Consider the following 20,440-nt stretch of genomic DNA (forward strand, 5'->3'; position numbering starts at 1 on the left):
AAACATTGTAAGACCGGGATTTGTTAACTAAATGTTTATGGTATTCACGCTAGAGCTCTATCAATAGACAAGCTTAACGTGGCGGGAAAATGAAAATGACAGTAGACTACAGACTTGCAGACAGATAACAACACAGGAAAAGTTCAACTTTCTTCATTAACTCTTAGGTACTCGTGAAATTTGTTGTACCAAGTATTTTTTTATATAAAATGTTCGAATCTGATCAAATAGATGGCTTATTGCCGGAAGATGAGTTTGATAACCATCTATCCACTATCAATAAGTCTTGTTTACAACAATACAAACTTTCACTGCAAAGGTAAACAGATTGTTATTTATTTGTATGAATTATAACTTTAATTACCCATGCGAAATTTACGATTATGCAGTTATAATGACTGATTAACTATTACGTGGGTATATCGTTCTTTTATTTTTTGTTTGGTTCCAGCGAGTCAAATATCGTATCGAATAATTTTCTTAATTGTGCTTGGAGTTCAAATCAAAAATTATTCAGTAATGAAGCTGTTGACCATATCCTAAGCTCTGCTAACGCACTCTTGCAAAATGCTGATACTAGCCAGATGAAGACCTGGAGAAGTTGTTTGGGGTAGGTATTAACTTTATTACTGTAGCCTTTGTATCAGTCAGAATTGCAAGTATTTTAAAATGCATAATCATTTTTGTTTTCAGCAAAATAGATGCTGAGTCTATCCTTGAACAATCATTGCCATCATGTGCTCAATGCTCCTCTAATGTGAGTGTCAATGACATTGGTTTACAAGACTTCAGAAAAAACAAATGCACCTGTGATTTAGGAATAGTTGATAACACTGAGAGTTACAAAGAAACAACAGAAACTAGAAGCTCTTTATTTGTAAGGAATTTAAATTCAGAACAGTCTAGCCAAGAGTCTAGATCAGGGGATGAAAGACAAGTTTTTAAACCAAGATTTGGTAAGCAAAGGCAACCTCCTAAACCTGCTGTTCAGCCAATAACAAGCACTCCAGTAACTGAAGAAATACCCTTAGATAAAGAAGAAGAAGAGAACAAGGCCCACAAGAGCAATGTGGCAAAGATAACATTCAAAACAGCCAAGGAACAGTTATTAGCATCTAATCCTGCTGCTAAAAGAACATTAGGAACCTCTAGGAAAGCTCAGTCTAAATTTGTGTCACCTATGATTGGAGCACAGTAAGTTTTAAAGCTCTACTTTAGATAGTTTACTTGAAATTTTTAAGTGTTTAACCTAATTTGTTTCCTTGCAGAGACAAGCAAGAAACTGTGGAGCCTGAAATAACAGATGAGAGACTGAAACACATAGATCCTAAGATGATTGAACTGATTGAAAGTGAAATTATTGATAAGGGAACACCAATTGGTATAGAACTTATTTTCTAAAGAAACCCTAGATAGGTTATACAATTAGTATTCATAAAATTGGATAACAAAGTTTAGTAAAAAAGGTAATATGAAATGGTCTTCTGATTATTTATTACAAGCTTTATTATATTTTCAGGATGGGATGACATAGCAGGGCTGCAGCTAGCAAAGTCTGTGATTCAAGAAGCAGTTGTATGGCCTCTTCTTCGTCCAGATATATTTACAGGACTGAGGCGACCACCTAAAGGGATTCTATTATTTGGTCCACCAGGAACTGGAAAGACATTGATTGGTAAAAAAATATCTTAATTGATTGTAATATACAATAGACTTAGGGGACTGGAAATTCAAGGGAGAGGCCTTTGCTCAGCAGTGGTATATGTACCTCATAGGCTAATAAAAAAAAGATTGTAATGTTATAAAATTTGATTGTCCATGTATCCTTCAATCAAAGATGTTTAAAACATTGCAGGCAAGTGTGTTGCGGCTCAGTGTAATGCGACTTTCTTCAGTATATCTGCATCGTCGCTAACGTCCAAGTGGATCGGCGATGGAGAGAAGATGGTCCGAGCGCTGTTTGCCGTCGCGCGGTGCCATCAACCTGCTGTAAATATTTTTGCTTCCATTTAATAAGAAGCCTTTATAAAGTTACATAGATAACTGACTACTGAACTCAACTACTTATTGAGAATTTTTGTGTAGTTTGTACCTGCTATAAAATGGTAGCATGTTATTTTTTTGTTTGTGTACAGGTCATATTCATTGATGAGATAGATTCGCTATTGACTCAGAGGAGTGACACAGAACACGAGGCGACTAGGCGCATTAAGACTGAATTCTTGGTGCAGTTTGATGGAGCTGCTACAGGTATAGACATTATTACTACTTCTGCTTAGAATTTTTGCTTTCTATTATGACTAATTGATTGAACAATAAATTAATTTACAAGCAGTCCAATAAAATTATGATAATCTGACAGGTGAAGAAGACCGCCTACTGATAGTCGGCGCTACTAACAGGCCTCAGGAACTTGATGAAGCGGCACGCAGGCGACTCGTTAAACGCCTTTACATTCCACTACCTGATGCTGGAGTATGTATAATATTAAATAGTCAAAAAAAGGATCATTTAAAACCATTTCTATGAAAAACTAGCTCAGTTCCATTCTCTAAATTAAGGAACCTTTATTGGGTTTAGGCTCGCCAGCAGATCATAGCAAATCTTCTAAAAAACGAGAACAACGATCTATCCTCGCAACACATCGTCGAAATCGCGAACTTAACCGACGGATACTCCGGCGCAGACATGAAGTCGCTGTGTTCCGAAGCCGCCATGGGACCAATAAGATCTGTTCCGCTCTCGCAGATCGTCAGTATCGATAGGAATAAGGTATGACTATATTCTACGTTATAAACTAAAACTATTTTTAGAATCAAATGCGTTGTTAAACTGTATTGTTTGATTGGCAGGTGCGTCCAGTGAATATACAAGATTTTGTGAATGCGTTGCAGCGAGTAAGACCTAGTGTGTCCCAGGATGATTTAGGGCAATATGTTAAATGGAATAACACATACGGACAGGGATTTTAAGTGAATAAAGTTAATAGTAATTCAACAGCGTTTTCTTTACCTACAACAAAATCCATACATATTTTTTAAAGACTACACGGTACAATTTAATAATAGTGTGAATAGGCACGTATAGTTAAAGCACCTGAATATTACAAAGAGGTTTGTGTACAAGACCCTATGAGACAAAGTTACCCAATATTGACAGGAACAGGCAGAGTAGGCTGTAAGAGTCGCAGTGCCTTTTCTTTTGTAAAAAAATATATCTTTGATAGTTGTCAAAAATGTCATTACTGTCAATTAAAAACAGCTGGTATTTTGGCGCGATGCGTCTGATGATCTGTTTTCCTATAATATCCTGTTTTAAATATATTTATTTTCCAATATTGAATTCGTGGATACGTGTAGATATTAGTGTAACTAGGTGAAATATATTCGCAATCGAAATGGATCAGGAAAACCGTGTTGTTGTGCTCATAGACATGGATTGTTTTTACTGCCAAGTTGAAGAGAAACTAAATCCAGAACTGAAGGGAAAGCCTATCGCTGTTGTGCAATATAATCCTTGGAAGGGTGGCGGGTGAGTTACTGCACGATACACTAGAGTAAGCATTGTTTCTCGATACTTCTTATTACGTTGATATATTACGGTATGTTGCCTTCTCAGGATCATAGCTGTGAACTATGTAGCCCGAGCACAAGGAGTAACGCGTTCTATGAGAGGAGACGAGGCCAAGGCCAGATGTCCCGATATTCAGTTACCGTCAGTGCCATGCCAAAGAGGGAAAGCTGATATCTCTAAGTAAGGATCTACACACTACAACTAACATTATTCGCATTCTTTCAAGGATTGGTTACAGAAATCTTTATATGCCACAGATTAAAGTGAAGTTTATTTATGATACAGGTATAGGGAAGCAGGCAAAGAGGTAGCAAGAGTATTTCAAAGGTTTACTCCACTATTAGAGAGAGCATCTATTGATGAAGCATATTTGGACATCACTGGACCTGTAAGTATACTACTGAAATCTTAATAAGTACAATTAATCATAGGTTCAAACAAGAAATTAAAATGATGCTGTCCATTTCTATTTGAAATATATTCATAGCAAATTATGGCTATTAACTAAAGCAGTAACTGTGCTTGGCATTTGATAGCTGAAATTTTCCAGCCAATTTCTTTCTTTATTATTTGACTCATATAGCATATATTTAATTCATAGGTGGAAGAGAGACTAAAGACATTAAACGTGAACACAGTGAACCCTGACATGATGCCCAACACATTTGCACTAGGGTACGACTGTGTGGAGGAGTTCATGACAGACATCCACACTTGTGGCGTGGAGAACATTGACTTTGACTATGAACATGCCAAGAGGTTGCTTGTGGGAGCTGTCATTGTCAGTGAGATTAGAGCTGCTGTTTATGAGGAAACTGGTAATACTACATTATTGATTTATGTAACAGATATAAATAATGTGGAAGAGTTATAAACTAATTTAAATTCTACCCATTTTGCTCACTTGCTCAAAGTAGTTATAAGTATTGTTATATTTGCTTACTCTGACTGTCTATTAATCTCTTGTCTATTAAACAATATGGTACTACTGATTACTTACACATGATGCCATGATAACATATTCACCTTGCAGGTTACAGATGTTCAGCTGGGATAGCACACAATAAAATATTAGCCAAACTTGTGTGTGGCTTCAATAAACCCAACAAGCAGACTGTCCTACCAAAACATTCAGTCAATATTTTATACAGGTAAAGTATTATTTTTGTAATGTATAGATACACACTTTCTATGCACAGTAAACTCATTTTAATATCTATGTTCACAGCACACTTTCAGTAAAAAAGGTTAAGCATTTAGGAGGGAAATTTGGAGATACTGTTTGTGAAGTATTGAGAATAAGCAAGATGGCTGAATTACAAAAGTTCAATGAAAAAGAACTGCAGATGCGATTTGACGAGAAAAATGGGTAAATAATAAATTGTATACTCCTTATGTATTATTATTGTGCAACACCTTCATTACGTCGTTATTATCTATTTTATTCAGGACATGGCTGTACAACATCGCGCGCGGTATTGACTTAGAGCCTGTACAAGCCAGATTCAATCCAAAAAGTATTGGGTGTTGCAAGAATTTTCGAGGCAAAGCTGCTCTTTTCGATCTGGACAGTTTGCGCAAATGGCTCAAAGATCTTGGCGATGAGATCGAAGATAGGCTGGAAAAAGATGCTCTAGAGAACAACCGAACGCCAAAACAAATGGTAGTCAGCTATTCTGTACAGATGCCTGACGGCAGGGACACTAGCAGCTCAAGGTCTTACAACTTCATAGGTGAAGATGAACTATGTGGCGAACTCTTCTCTAGTAAAGCTTTGGAACTCCTTGTTGAAAGTTCAGAAGGAGTCAAAGTAAAAGGTTTGTTGTTTATTTTTTTATTTAGTCAGGTCAATGACCCGAAATTGTCTAGTTCAAGCTTATTTATTTGCAACCCCTTGTAATGCTTCTTAATGTTTCTTTTTACAGAAAATGAAAACAACAGAAAATTAAAGGCACCTATTAAGTTTCTAGGCATTAGTGTCGGGAAATTCGAAGACATATCAGACTCAAAGAAAACCAAGAAAATACTAGACTACTTTACAACAGGATCATCAAAAGATGTGACTGAAAAACCTAAAGATAATGTTAAACAAGAAGACAAAACAATTGAGAAATCAAAACAAAAGAACAGTGGGAAGGAATACATCATGCAGAAATTCTTTCAAGTTACTAATAAACCACAACCACAAAATAGTGTGCCTTGTGAGGAAACAAAACAACCTACGAAAACAGAGGCAAATACTAGGCAAAATGAACCTGAAGCGTCAAGCACTAAACCTGAACAGAAACCAGTTCAAACACATGCTAATAATAATCAGAACAAACCACATAGTACTACTATACTTGAGTCAACATTAGACAAACAGGAATCGTTTTTTGCCAAAATGTTAAAGCAGAATCTCAAGAAAGATCCTCAAATAAGAAATATTGTAGCAGAAGAAACTGTACGCCCGATAACGCCTGTTTGTGACGTCGTTAACTGTGGGGAAGAAACTAATGACACTGATTATTCTGGCTCAACTATCAATGAAGAGATAGATAAAAGTATGGCTCTGTTTGAAGATGACCCTGAAGAAGTTGCAAGAGTTACAAGTATAAGACAATTAATGAATACCTCTAATGCATTAGCTAGTGAAGATTGTGAGACTGTATCGGAGCCTGAAGCAAATCCCCAGCCTGTAGTTCAGGTCTCAACTCCACAAATAGAACTACCACAAGAAGAGATGTTTGACTGCTCAGAATGTGGAAAATCAATACCAATAGGAATAGTAGAAATGCACTCTGACTACCATCTCGCTTTACGATTAAGAGATGAGGAAAGGCAACAAGTTCGCAAAGAAAAGCAAGACAAAACTATTATCAAAACCAAACCAGAAGAAACGAAAAAGAAAAGGCCTCAGGAGGAACAAAATACGTCAAAGAATGAAACCATTGCATCTGTGGCTAGCTTTCTAGTAAAAATTGATAACAATATTCCCACTGAAACTTGCTCAGAATGTGGTAAAAAGGTGCCACTGGAGAAATTTGGTGAACACCTAGATTTCCATGAAGCTCAGAAACTGAGTAGGGAATTGAACAAGAGAGTAGTTCCACAACTCGCTGGCAGTAATGTTAAAAGAAAAAGGAAATCCGCATCACCAGTCAAGAAGAATAAAATGCCTTGTCGGCCTATTGACTCGTTCTTTAGATGACATCTAGTTATTTATAGACATCTATTATTCGTTATATTTAAGAACAATTTCTGAGAGTACATGATATACTAGTTATTTTATATGTGATATCATGAATGCATTTCTATTTATATGGATTAAAGTAAAATGAAACACTAAAATGTTGTTTTTATAGTATATTGATGTTAAAAAGATTTACACACTGTAGATCTCATTCTGGAACTTCCTCCACGCGTCGAGGGGTCCGTGCTCAGGGCGGTACCTGACGTTGCAGCCGTCGTTGGCGAGGCGGCCGTCCTCACGCAGCTTCTCGAACTCATCGCGGTCATACTTGGTGAATCCCCACTTCTTGGAGACGTAGATCTAGAATAACATGTAACAATAAAGTAAGACTGATGTTTAGATCTTAAGAATTGGTAACTGGGCAATGTAGTTATTACTCTCACAGATCTAAAAGCAACTGACTATCTTTGCCTTAACCAAGAAAACTACGTAAACTAAAATACTGATAGTTTAATGTTTGAATGTTCCTGTAGAAATTATGTAAGGTAATCATTGGCTTACCTTCTGGCGACCGGGGAACTTGAACTTGGCACGACGCAGAGCCTCGATGACCTGCGCCTTCCAACGGTCGCTCGAGCGCACGGACATGATGGGCTGTCCGATGTGCACACGCGCTACGGTACCCTGAGGCTTGCCGAAAGCACCACGCATCCCAGTCTGAAGCCTGGAATTATTGAAACAAGCATATCAATCTGGAATATTTTTACACCCAAAGGCTTCTTTAACCCTAGAAATATATAAAAAATATGAAATAAAACCTGTTTTAGAAAACCATAATTTGGGTAATTGTATGATGGTACAACATTTTCAACTTCATTGATAGGGGCAGGTTAGTATGAGACCATGGTCAAAGATTTGTTGCATGAAGACTGATTGTCACACAAAACTACTATGACTTCATATATTTTAAGCTAAAAGTGTCATCAATCATCATAGATGATAATAGTAATTTTATCTAAGGCCAAATTTTTACAAGTCATTGCAGTTATTGTCCAAAATAATTTCTCATTATGGTGCAACAGTGACTTGTAGAGTCATTGTGGCATTTCCCCACTTCCATTTATTAGTTGAGCATGATTTGCAATATCTAATCTTGTTTATCCACAGATAGTCTTCTGTAAGCTATTTACATAAATTTTACACAATCATAATTTATTTCCGATATTATTTATACTAAATATCTGGTTATATTTATGACAAATGACAAATTATCCTTGCCATAACTAGCAATATTGCCAACTACAGTAAATCTCGTAAAATTATTTGCACGACTAGAGAAACAGACGTTTACCTGTTTGAAAAACAAATGAAAATATGGACTTATTCTATTCAGACAGCTTCTACTCACTTTAGAGTGTATTTCTATGCACATGATAATACAAGAAAATATGTAAAAGCTTGTAATACCTAGTTCTAAAATGGTTCAAATAATGCATGACTAACAGGTCATATTACTTGGGATTTACACAGCTGGTAGTTGCTTGACATTAATTTGGTATTGTAGGAATAAAGCTGACTGTTAAGTAAGTAATTTCATAATTAGTTAAGTAGATTGACCAAAGAATTAATAAGAATGGAATTAATCTGACTTTCTAGCAAGTACAGAGTAACACTTTGTACTTAAAGCATTTGTTTATCTTCATGCTTTCACATTATAACCTCAATCAATACAAAGAACAATGAAAAGCCCAGTGTTAAACACTCACCTATCAGCTCCAGCGCACGATAACATTTTGTTGATGCGGATGACATGGAATGGATGCAGCCTCATGCGGATGTGGAACTGATCCTTTCCGCAGTTCTTCACGAGGTACTTGTTGCAGCAAATACGGCCTGCTTCCAGAGCCTCAGAGCTCAGCTGCTCGTACTCGTCAGACACAAGGTGCACGCATAGCGGGAAGTCGTCCACCGTCGCCTTCTTCTTGCCCAAGTCGAATATACGGATCTTCGGGTCGGGTACACCACGACAGAACCGTGATTTAGGGTACGGTTTGTTTTTACAATACCGGTAGCTGAAACACGCATTACACTTGTTAATATTAAACCCACAAATTCACTAAAATACAAATTTTAGGTTGTAACTTATTTACCATCTCGCTGGCCGGCGCCCCATTGTGACCTGAAATAAATAAAAATATAATCTTAGTAACTATCACACAGTACGTCTGCGTAAAATCACAGAGAAATAAATAACACTTTACACGATTGAAATCGATTTTATATAGAAAAATTATTTAGGCACCTTCACAAAGTGACACCACAACCTCGAAAAGACAGACGGAAGCTAGCGTTGCTTTGACGTTGACGTTTGCAATTAGAGTTGTCAGTTACAAAATGTGTTAGGAAGACTTCGTCCATACGGGCTACTTTAACTTAAAATATTACAATTCGGCTCTTCCACGTTACATTAAAATAAATCTACTGGAGTCTCTCTACCTACTTCCTATCTTTTGTTTTTCTATTTTGTAGGTAAATAAATAAGGTACCTATTTCAGTTTTATTTCATACCGAACAAAAAGAAAATCGGAACCTTCTATTATTTTATATTAAAACAGGTATCTAATTACTGATTATTTATCTGGGGGCACGGAAGTGCCCCCGCAAGTCGAGCAAAAAAAAAGCGGCACGGCCGTACCATCTTTTCTCGAAGCAATTCGGGCTATTTTCGACCCCCCTATAATGTCGTTGTGGATAAAACAAGAAGCCTGAATTTTCAGCAACTAATCAGTCATTGTATAAACACGGTATATTTAAAATTTCAGTCAATTTGATCCAGTAGTTTAAGAATGACAACTTGTTAAAATTTTGAATTTTGTCACTCACTGATTCACTGACTCACTGACTCACCGATCATCAAAAGTCTAAGGTACTTCTAGCAGACTTAGAAGCTTAAAATTTAGAATACAAATAGGGTTTAGTGTCTTAATCTTGGGAAAAATTTAATATTTTCTAATTTCGGTCCAGTTTTCTAAATACACCAACTGCAACAATAACTTTGTAATCCCATATAAATGTATAAGATTACAAGGTTACATTTGCAGTTAATGAATCATTATTACTTCATTATTACCGTAGAAAATAATAAATAAATAATAGGTGTAGATAGGTACATACTATATGAGGCATAACGGGAGGGGATATAGGGTGGGTAAGGGTGTTTAGCCCATGAAACTAAACAACATTCCCATAGGAAAATATGTTGAATTGTAAGAAAAAACGTCTTTCCATACAAATTGGACTTATGTTCGTTCTACAAAAAGAAGTGAGATGCCACCAAAAACATTCTGTATAAACCTCAAGTCTCGCAGCTCAGGCTTTCTGGCGTAAAAAGTAGTGAGATCTATATAATACCAAGTCGATTAATCTATTTCGTCTTTACTTAAAGGACCTTCTGTCTTAAGTTATTACATAAGTTATTATCATGCCAATATTCAAAATATTTAACGTTTAAAACAAATAGATCGACTTGGTCATCGCATAAAAACACAAATTCGCCATTAAAATTTCAGGAGCATTAACTACTCGTCGTGCTGTGTAGTGTGATACATACTAATAATCAAATCATGCGATGGCCAGGTCGGTCTATTTGTTTTAAACGTAAAATATTTTTAATATTGGCATGATAATAACTTATGTAATAACTTAAGACAGAAGGTCCTTTAAGTAAAGACGAAATAGATTAATCGACTTGGTATTATATAGATCTCACTACTTTTTACGCCAGAAAGCCTGAGCTGCGAGACTTGAGGTTTATACAGAATGTTTTTGGTGGCATAACATTTTACACAATTAGGTATATTGTATAAACGAAAGGTAGCTAACCAAATTAAAAATAAAATAAAAAGAGGCCGGAGTTTGTTTTCTTAGTTCGACTAATTTCTGGACGACAATCAAATTATCAAATTTGATGCCAATGTCATACATTCGTTCTTCTTCTGTCAAGAAAATGTCAGCTGTGTGAGAGCAAAACAGACATCTTTGCGTAAATAAATTAATTTTGAAGAACACTATTAAGTCTATCCGCAATGGGTGCATTAACGAGTAGACAAAACGCTGGCGTGGAAGAAGCCGATGTGGTATCCAATCATGCTTATAAATATCCGCCCAGGTCAGGTAAGTACCTACGACCTTTTCAATAATTTCCTATGTTTATTGTATTAATTTATTGTCATATTGTAATAGCATTTGCTTATGACACGTTCAGTTAAAACATTAAGCGCCAGGAAAGCTAACGAATAACTTCTAGACAGTAAACTAGCAATTCTGAGACACAAGCCAGTGTAGTATTTAATAGCTCGTATTATAATTGATTGTACGACCTGTTTGCATAGCTCTGTCTACGTCTCAGACTGTCATCATTGATTTATTTAGCCTACTTGTGAACATCATAACAATAATGGTCATTTTATTTAATAGTGTAGGTTTGTAATGTCACTGACATACTTTTTACCCTATGGAACTAAAACAACAGAATGTTTTGTTTTGTAAAGCAGGCAACTATTTTGGAAGCCACTTCATTATGGGTGGAGAAAGATTTGACACTCCACAGCCTGAAGCATACCTTTTTGGAGAAAATGCAGACTTAAATTTTCTTGGCAGTAGACCTACACCGGTAAGCATAAAACAGAAATATATTATAACATTTAATTATGATAAGTTTATGTAAATGTACAAAATAATACTTATTTCTGGCCTATTCACAGTTTCCATACCCACCACCACAATCAAATGAACCAACAAAAACACTAAAGAGTTTAGTGAACATTCGCAAGGAGTCTTTACGTTTTGTCCGTTGCCCAGAGCCTGTTGGCAAACTGGCTGAAAACAAGATTGGAGATGGCATTATTAAGAATGTGGATGGCAATGGCAAAGGGACATATTATAACATTGAGTTTACATTTGACTGTGATGCAAGATGTGCTATTACTGTTTTCTACTTCTGCACCGAAGAGGTTACCCCTACTGGAGTGGTGTAAGTATTTATTTTCATTACAACTTTTTGATTTAATCAAACTATAGTTTCAGAACAATTTACATTCTTGTGTAGCATTTTACATATTATATAACAAAATAATTTGAAGGAGAATCCAATTTCATACTTGATCACTGCTTTCTTACTGTTCTAGTTACTACCCACGTGACCCAGCTATGAACTCACAAACATACCACTACAAGAAGGGGGCCAATCAACAGTTCTGTCAGATATCTCATGTGTTTGACCCGTCTAAGTACCCTGAAGAAGACCTGCTGTACAATGCTGACCGAGAGATCATACCTATTGCTATTTACTGTGTTGTCGATGAAGGACAAGAAGGTAATAGAATGGTTTTATTATATTTACATATGCTAAGCCAGTAGCTCAGGAAGCGAGAAGAAAAAGTAGCTCAGGGAGAGTTCATTGACCATTTCAGTCCACCATTCCTAAAAACATCTCTTTTATTACTAAGCCTGATCAATCTCCAGCCTTCCACAGGCATTTTGAATTCCTTAGCTTTCCATAAACTGAAATCCTGGTTTTTACTGTGTTTTATATGTGAACAAAGCAACTTTTAGCATAGCCTATTATATTATTAAGAGTTTCCTGTTTCAGTATATAAACAATATGTTTTACTAACAATACCACAATATAAATGTCATTGTTTTTAATTCAAATAGTGTACATTTTATTTGAATGTACTGATAATATCTGACAATCTGGTTCCCGTGTTATAGAAATAAGACAATCGCACACAACTATAGCAGTGGTGGAGAAGCACTCGGACGGCACGTACGTACTGAAGGCTCTCAAACAGAAGCTGTTTGTTGATGGTCTGTGCTACCTGCTGCAGGAGATCTATGGTATTGAGAACAAGAACCTTGATACCAAGGTTAGTTGACTTTCACTGATTTCATTGAACAGACTTCATTATAATTTTGCATGATGTTAGACAGCTATACATTTTTTTCATTCTGTCTTTGCTCTGTCCAAAGTTTAGTGTATTTAAATGAAGGACTTGACTTTGAATACATAAGTATAGATTGTTATAATATTGCGTGTTTTGTCAGCCGAGCTCGGACTCGGAGACGGAGGACGGCGGGTCGGAGTGCGTGATCTGCATGTGCGACGTGCGCGACACGCTGATCTTGCCGTGCCGCCACCTGTGCCTGTGCAACTCGTGCGCCGACTCGCTGCGCTACCAGGCCAACAACTGCCCCATCTGCCGCGCGCCCTTCCGCGCCCTGCTGCAGATACGGGCCCTGCAGCGCCGCGCCGACCCCGCGCCCGCGCCGCCGCCCAACGATGTTAGTCACAAAGTAAATAATACGTGTTTCTTATATTACCTTTATTTCTTACGCAATACAGAGAGTTACTTTTTTTACTTGACTTTGTGAATGTTGCCTGAGATTTATATACTTAATGTCCTTTTACAAAGATGAGTCTATATTGTGTAGACTTCAAAATCAACGAAGACGAGGTTTATGGTTACTATCCCACTTTAAAAATTAGTTTTTTTAGCATACAATAATTGATTCTCTGTATAGTCATTTACATTATTTTCTCTAACACAAGTACAAATCGTGACTGAATGAGGTGTGATTATATAACAGGGTAGTACAGAGAACATCCCGGCGGGCTACGAGCCGGTGTCTCTACTAGAGGCACTGAACGGCCCGCACCCGGCGCGAGCACTGATGCCGGCACGACCAGCGCCCGCCATCGCTAGCCCTGACACTGATACTGCCTCACAGGTATTTCATACACCCTTTTTCTTACTTGTTTATTTTTACCGTCAACTTTTTCCCCTGATAATTTAGCTATATAGTTCTCTTAACATAGACTACTATACCAGAAGCTTTTAATTATTTTGTGATGCTTTCAAAAAACCTAGTCTGACCTGAAAAGTGTTTCCGATGCAAAAATATATTCAGTTTCCGGCAAGAATATTTTGTTAACTCAATTTTATTTGTTTTAGGCTGCAGAGATACTGAACCGCTGCAACTTGGAGCGCAGTTCGTCTACAAGCTTGGGCAGCAGTGGCAGTCGCAAGGCCAAGAGCGGTTCCAAGGACGACGTCAAGACTGCACGCGACCGCTCCGCCGCACAGACTGTTACGCCCGAGGTACATATATAAACAGATAACATAAGTATTAGATCTTAAAGTCTCTTAAAGGCACAGTGGTTTAAAGTCTCTCTGTACCTCAGAAACCAGACATTAATCTTTTGCCTTATTAAATTCAAAGATAAATGGGTAACATAACTTCAGTAATACAATTTTCTCTTCATAGTTCCGTATGTCGGTGTTGCTGGCTCGCGAGGAAGAAGCCAAGCGAGCTGAGGAGAAAGCTGCAGCTGCGCATAGTCCTTTGCTTTACAATCATAAGGTTGTTAACGGCGACAAGATATCTAAGGTAAGACGATGTTGATGTTGGTACTTGTACAAATTTAAGTTTCCGTAAATAGATTGTTGTACGTTCACATCAGTAACGGTTAAACGAATACCTGTTTGAACCGTTTCCGTATACGTATAGCTACGTATATACGTATAGCTAAACATATGTGTGCCTTGTGTGGTAGCTAGTAAATACTCAAATAATGTTTGTGATCTTACAATCATACTGTACGGTAGTTTCTATAAGTGCTGATGTTGACAGTCGTCGTTGAGCCTGGAGTACCAGGGCGACATGGAGTGCGTGCAGGAGGCGTCGGGCTCCGACGACGAGGCCCGCGCCGCGCCTGAGCCCGACAGTGACGCCGAGAGACTCTCACCACTGCTCACACACCCTACTACTAATGGGGTAAGTATGGGGTAGTTTACTCATCATCACGTTCAACCAATTTATTTTATTGGGATTGTCTAATAGCTGAAAGGTTACAGCACTTAAGAACATAAAACATAATATTGCTCATGTCATTTTAATATTAAACATAGCGACAGTACGACATTTGAAGTATTCAGTCAGATAATTAAGTCGTAATCCGATATTCGCTCATATAAACGAACACGCATGAGCACGTGCATACGTACTTACATGCGTATACGCTTGGCATGACAACTTATGAACTTACTATATTATGTAAATTTGTGTATGTTATTTAGATAGTGAAGAGTTCCACACTATCCCGCGGCACCCCGTCCCCGGTGACATTGAGCGGCGCGGCGGCGGAGGGCGCGGCGCTGCGCCTGTCGGCCCCCGCGCTGGCGCACATCGACGACACCGACACCGACGAGCCCGACCACGCCGACCTGCCGCACAACTGTCAGTATACACACACATACTTACATAACACAAGCGATAATTACAGCGATTTATTTAACAATTTATTAGAATTTCTTAGGAAAAATATCTATTTACATATATCTAGACTAAAACTAGAGTCTTTGATTGTCAAATGGCTATGGAAAGAGTAAATGACGATACAGTGAAATCTCTGTGACTTGATGCTAAGTGATTTATTGAGTCATTGATATGTGTAAATAGATGTTATAAAGAAATATTTTCAAATTAAATTATAAGTAATTCGGCCATCCGCTAGTGCGCTACTGTTGACTGTAGGTGTTATAGCTTTGCTTGGTACTGAGTGCCAAATGGGAGGTGAGGGAAGAGGGTATCGGGTCTACGTATTCTGTGCCGTCTACCGTGTGGTATCACGACATTCATAAAGGGAGGATTTCGTCGAGAAATGTTCACAATATTTACAGTTACAACTCTAGTAAAAGACATGCGTTGATCTTTAACATAGTAATTACAATTTTAATCGCTTAAAACTTGAGAGTAGATAAAATGGGACTTATTTAATAGCACTTTAAAATGGTTTTCCTACAACGGAAACAAAACTATGTGATGGAATAATCTACAATGATTTGGGCAAAAAGTGCTATTATAATATCTCCCGATAGGCGATATCTAAGTACAGCGATCATGCATGCTTGTTCGTTAGTGATCGATAGCGTTCTGTTGAGTTGGTTGCACTGGAGTAGTGCAGTATCATGTCGGCTCATAACTGGTTGTACAATCGCACGCAGCGAGCGGAACACAGTCTCGTAACGACGTGGAGTCGCCCGCGGTCGCCGAGGACTCTGATTATTTCACGCCCGAGGACACCAACACGACCATTCTGACCGTACCTAAGACGAACAAACTCGCAGTAAGTGGCGCCATCTTGCATCAGCTGTCATCGTAGCCGTGTGACGTCATCATGCTTTGTTTGTGTGCGTGTTAATTCGGTTTCGGTTTTACTTTTTATTATTTCGCGTCGTGTTTTTAATTTGCACCTTCATTTATCATATAACTGGCATCATATAAATGTTGTCTAAGGTTTAGCACGTTGCAGAAGTCGCGCCATGCACTACGACACTACGGAGCTTAGCACCGGCCTCGTCGGACGCATTGCAAGGCTTTTGAAACGAAAAATAATGCGCATATTATTATGTAAAAGCAAAAATTATACTTAACATTGATAAAATACGTTGAATCGCTGTTGTTTTATACATTTTGTGTAAAAATATGCGCATAATTTTGGAAACGACTGCGTCTTTTGTGATACATTATAATGCGAGGATCTGTTACAGGAGCCGACTAATAATGGAGATTGTACTCCACAACGTTGGGCTCTCCCGCATCACGTCACCTCTTTGCCTGGTAAGTGGTGACTACACATTTGACATAACTTCTGTTAGAACGCGATTTGAACGGCTCGAACGTTTATATACACGAGCTCGAACTAAAAATTTTGAAATAATACGGGTAAGTTTCAAATTCCTGGTGTTATCAAAATCCGAAAGTAGAAGATGCTTTTATCAGAGTCGAGCAGTTCAGGATAGGTATGAGAATTGTGCAGGAACCCCGCTGAGCCAGTCGAGCGTGCGGTCGTCGGGCGACTCGTACAGCTCGACGTCGTCGACGCGTCAGCTGCTGGCGCCGCCGGGTGCTCCGCTGAGCGCCGACACGCCGTGCTAGCGCCGCCCCGCGGGCCCGCGCGCGCCGCCCGCCCCTCGCCCCGCGCCCGCGCCCGCCACCCAACACCCGCTGCAGATCTGCAATGATGTTGCATACGCAATACCACCCTATTAACTTCACAGACTATTTAATAACTCTACAGAGTTACCATTTTTTTTCCTTGCCTTTAACTTACAGACAATCTATCATTGTCTCAACTTCACTACTGCAATCTAGTTTTTATTCAAAGCTGTCATTTGTACTGTATTCAAGTTCGTATGTACTCGTTTCAAGTCAGGATCCATATAAAATTGTAACATATTTTACCATAATACTAGATTCAAATATCTCAACCACTTTGCATTAAAAAATTACTTAGAATCCACTAGTGTCACCAAGCGGGAACATACAGAAACATTAATTCTATTACTGTATTAACACTGTAGCAAAAACTAACCACATAAGATAGTACTGTATTAGAACATTTTCAACAGCTCTAGTAAAGAGGAAAGAGGTGATGGGTAGTATTAAGCAAAAAAACTACTTTTATATCATTTCCATGTAGCGTACAATCGTACATTTACATGTCTTAGCCATTATAATGAAGGCAGATATATAAAAGATTTGTAGTAAATGTGAAATAGATTATTATTTGGTGATATAATAGACATGTATAATCAACTAAACATAGAATAAAAAAATAATATAAGTAACTTTATGTTAACACGGAATTTAACAAAGTTTATTATAGAATAAGAAAATTATTGCAGCTAGTTCTGATGTGTATGTATATTTGTGATATTCGTAAGTTATGATTAGGGATTTTTCTTTGTTGTAGAAGTGCATTCGCGGCACACTGCCTTTGCCAGTATTGTCGCAAATTTAACACGAATTATTTCTTCAAAATATACGCATTTCACTTGCTTTTTCTCTGTAGTAAAATATATCTCGAATTTATTACGTTATACGTGTCGGACTGTATAAAACATGCACATATACATCAAGATGATTCATCTAAACATATTGTCTAACTTTTAAACGTTGTGTAATCTCTGATTAGTTATACAGTGTTTTGTCACTCACTTAGGAAAGTGAGAAAGTACTGTGTCACTAATCAGAGCTTTCACGAAGTTTATTAGCAAGACTGATTGTGTATAGAAGTTACAAGTCAAAATTCTACATTGTATATGTCAGAAACATACGAGATCAAGTTCATATCCGCGGCATCAAACATGTTCAGCGTGTAAACGCCATTAGGTATGGACCCTACCTACTTTCGACCACTTGTAGTGTCCTGTATTCAAAGTGCAATATCCCGAGCAATATCTCATTGCGAAGAATAAACACATTCAATATTTGTGGGGTGAATTTTGATCACTTGTTTTTGTATGTATATTTGAAGTATTGACGCAAACCAACATCCGTCCGTTATGTTTCGCAACCACTCATGACAATCGTCTCGACTTTTTTTCTCATATGCTCAACTTTTTATTTTTAAGCATTCATTTCCACTTACCATTGTCATAAAAAAAAAGATATTGGATTTATGATCTAATCCGTACTCTAAATAAAAAACATAATATATTAGCTCTCCCATTTGTCTTATGAAGTTCTTATGTATTGGGTAGCTTTAAATTAATAATGTTATTTTAGGATGTAATTATGTAAGATATTTTACATTGGTGCCAATTCTGTTGTACAAGGCTATCATTACTTGTAGTATCATTCTAACTTCTGCTGCTGAGGTAATAAACATCAGCACTGCACTTTGTAGTCACACTTCTATTCGTCTCTTTTTGTTATTATGAAGCAAATAAAATAATATGTAAAATATTTATCAATTTATAATCATAGTTTGCTACAAACTGCTGCTAAAATACTAGAGATATAGTTGAGCCTAGCATCAGAAAAGCCCTATTACAATCAGATTATGTACCTAGTACCTATATTTTATGATATAATGACATTATATTAGTCAATCTAAGCCTAGTTAAATAAAGTGTACCTGGAGTTCACAATAGACACTAATTAAATATGTCCCCTAAGAAACCACTTCAACATAGCCTGTAAAACATATTTCTAAGGCAGTAGTTAATTTACTGGGAACGACCCAGTATAAATTACTATTTTGCTGTTATTAAGCAACTGCTGGTATCATGTGAATACTAAAAAGCCAACAGTGTAAATTTATTGATGAGTATTTTAATGTATGATGCATTATAAATGTGAGAAGTGCGAATAAATTGTATCAGTGTAAGAAATCCCAGAGCTGATAACAACTAAAGTGTAATTAGGAAGGTACTGAGTAAGTGTGGTTCTAATGTAAACTCTAGGTTCAAAAATAGCTAAGTATTTATAGACTGAATGGAGAACATTCCTCAACTTTCACCTGTTGAATCTCAACTGAACACATTATGTGAAACTTTCAGTTTTTTGTATACTTCATATTACCTATATTGTATTTAACTATCAGTTAAAATATGTTTGTTCTTATCTTCACTATGTATTGTTTCAAAAATAAACTATAAGAATGTTTACACAAATGGAACCTTTTTATTGTGTTTCACAGTTTCAGATCAAAAGAAGATACCATTCAAATCTTAAGTAATTTATTATGATGTTGCACATGTACAATATATTGCATATATTAGCAGTTAAAACAAAATTACATTGTAGAAAAGACCTTTTACATAGCTCTAAATGTAACTGTATCTTTAAACACAAAATATATGTTTATAACTCTATTCAGTGTAAAACCCTTGTATAAAAAAATAATAAGTTCAGTATTCTATAAATAATAATATGATTATATTATGACTATACACAGTGTTTTAGCTTTGGTTAGGCATTTTGTCTGTAAACTTGGAACCTTTTTTCATGGCCTGTCTTTTGGCTGCATATGCTGACATCCTGGCTAGCCTGGCTTGTCTCTGTTCAGGAGTCTCGCTGGCCATCCTCCTGGCGGCGTATGCAGACATACGTGACAAACGTCTAGCTCTCTGTTCACTTGTCTCTTGAGCTAATCTTTTAGCTGCATATTCTGACATGCGTCTAAGCCTGGTAGCACGTTGATCGGCAGTTTCGTTGGCTAGTCTTTGCGCAGCATAAGCAGACATCTTCGCTAGTCGTGATGCTCTTTCTTCAGGCGACTCACATTTCGTACCTCCCGATGACTTCCGGCGAGGACGTTCTTCTAGCTGCTCCTGCAGAAGTGAGAGTGGATCCAACACTTGTGTCATTGCTATCGGCGCGTCAGATTCACAATGTCCTTCTTCACTACTTTCTTCGAGTTCTCTTTTCACGTCCCCGGGATCTATTTGTTCGTGTACCGAATTATTATCTGCAGTACTCATTATGTTCATTTCACTATGACGCTGTTCCGATTTCATAGTAGAGATCCATCTGTTGTTAGCTTTCGCTATCACCATTTTCTTCCAGGAACAATCGGATGAACTTAAATCACCCATATTGATTGTTCAAGGATAAAGGTATCCACAAAACCATATTACTACAAAATTATGCGATTTATTTGAGTTTAAAGAGCTTCACTATCAGTACTAAAATAAACAACACAAATGCATAACAAAATGCCGATAATTTCCAACACAGAAAAATATTTCACCGAATGTAATAAGTCAAGTCGATCTCTTACTTTTCTACAATCTTCTATTCTACCAAATACAGTTGCCAATTTTAAAATTCTAATATATAAATGAA

General features: G+C 37.3%; 5 protein-coding genes across 9 annotated transcripts; 3 read left to right on the forward strand and 2 right to left on the reverse strand.

Moving 5' to 3' along the window:
* The first annotated feature begins 81 nt into the window (after positions 1–81).
* On the forward strand, positions 82–2,991 carry LOC142972165 (fidgetin-like protein 1). Its single transcript, XM_076113019.1, has 10 exons — positions 82–319; positions 452–610; positions 694–1,194; positions 1,269–1,381; positions 1,520–1,675; positions 1,856–1,989; positions 2,136–2,250; positions 2,363–2,475; positions 2,581–2,772; positions 2,853–2,991. Exons 1-10 carry the CDS (start codon positions 210–212, stop codon positions 2,970–2,972), a joined length of 1,713 nt encoding a protein of 570 aa, XP_075969134.1. The 5' UTR covers positions 82–209; the 3' UTR covers positions 2,973–2,991.
* A 265-nt stretch (positions 2,992–3,256) lies between these two features.
* Positions 3,257–6,895, forward strand: PolH (DNA polymerase eta). The gene is made up of 8 exons (XM_076113024.1): positions 3,257–3,531; positions 3,619–3,753; positions 3,859–3,961; positions 4,175–4,391; positions 4,607–4,724; positions 4,802–4,942; positions 5,023–5,390; positions 5,499–6,895. Exons 1-8 carry the CDS (start codon positions 3,398–3,400, stop codon positions 6,761–6,763), a joined length of 2,481 nt encoding a protein of 826 aa, XP_075969139.1. The 5' UTR covers positions 3,257–3,397; the 3' UTR covers positions 6,764–6,895.
* An 8-nt stretch (positions 6,896–6,903) lies between these two features.
* On the reverse strand, positions 6,904–9,177 carry RpL10 (ribosomal protein L10). Its single transcript, XM_076113025.1, has 5 exons — positions 9,048–9,177; positions 8,896–8,924; positions 8,512–8,817; positions 7,307–7,469; positions 6,904–7,105 (listed from the first exon to the last, which is right to left on the reverse strand). The coding sequence occupies exons 2-5, from the start codon at positions 8,916–8,918 to the stop codon at positions 6,938–6,940; spliced, it is 660 nt and encodes a 219-aa protein (XP_075969140.1). The 5' UTR covers positions 8,919–8,924; positions 9,048–9,177; the 3' UTR covers positions 6,904–6,937.
* A 1,566-nt stretch (positions 9,178–10,743) lies between these two features.
* On the forward strand, positions 10,744–19,250 carry Mrgn1 (Mahogunin ring finger 1). Of its 5 annotated transcripts, none has more exons than XM_076113030.1 (14): positions 10,744–10,918; positions 11,299–11,417; positions 11,509–11,777; positions 11,932–12,119; positions 12,518–12,672; positions 12,851–13,087; positions 13,394–13,534; positions 13,759–13,905; positions 14,072–14,194; positions 14,438–14,581; positions 14,884–15,043; positions 15,811–15,932; positions 16,357–16,426; positions 16,626–19,250. In XM_076113030.1, exons 1-14 carry the CDS (start codon positions 10,831–10,833, stop codon positions 16,742–16,744), a joined length of 2,082 nt encoding a protein of 693 aa, XP_075969145.1. In that variant the 5' UTR covers positions 10,744–10,830; the 3' UTR covers positions 16,745–19,250. The 5 variants fall into 5 exon arrangements, 4 of the variants coding, with proteins under 4 accessions (XP_075969145.1, XP_075969143.1, XP_075969142.1 ...); XM_076113028.1 differs by having other exon boundaries at positions 11,296–11,417; positions 16,626–19,249; XM_076113027.1 differs by having other exon boundaries at positions 12,851–13,099; positions 16,626–19,249.
* Positions 19,251–19,315: 65 nt separating this feature from the next.
* LOC142972172 (uncharacterized) lies at positions 19,316–20,392 on the reverse strand. The gene has a single exon (XM_076113031.1). The coding sequence runs from the start codon at positions 20,188–20,190 to the stop codon at positions 19,555–19,557; it is 636 nt and encodes a 211-aa protein (XP_075969146.1). The 5' UTR covers positions 20,191–20,392; the 3' UTR covers positions 19,316–19,554.
* Between the last annotated feature and the right edge of the window lie 48 nt (positions 20,393–20,440).

This window comes from Anticarsia gemmatalis, chromosome 4, assembly GCF_050436995.1.
Source record: "Anticarsia gemmatalis isolate Benzon Research Colony breed Stoneville strain chromosome 4, ilAntGemm2 primary, whole genome shotgun sequence".
In the NCBI taxonomy this organism is placed as follows: Eukaryota; Metazoa; Arthropoda; class Insecta; order Lepidoptera; family Erebidae; genus Anticarsia; species Anticarsia gemmatalis.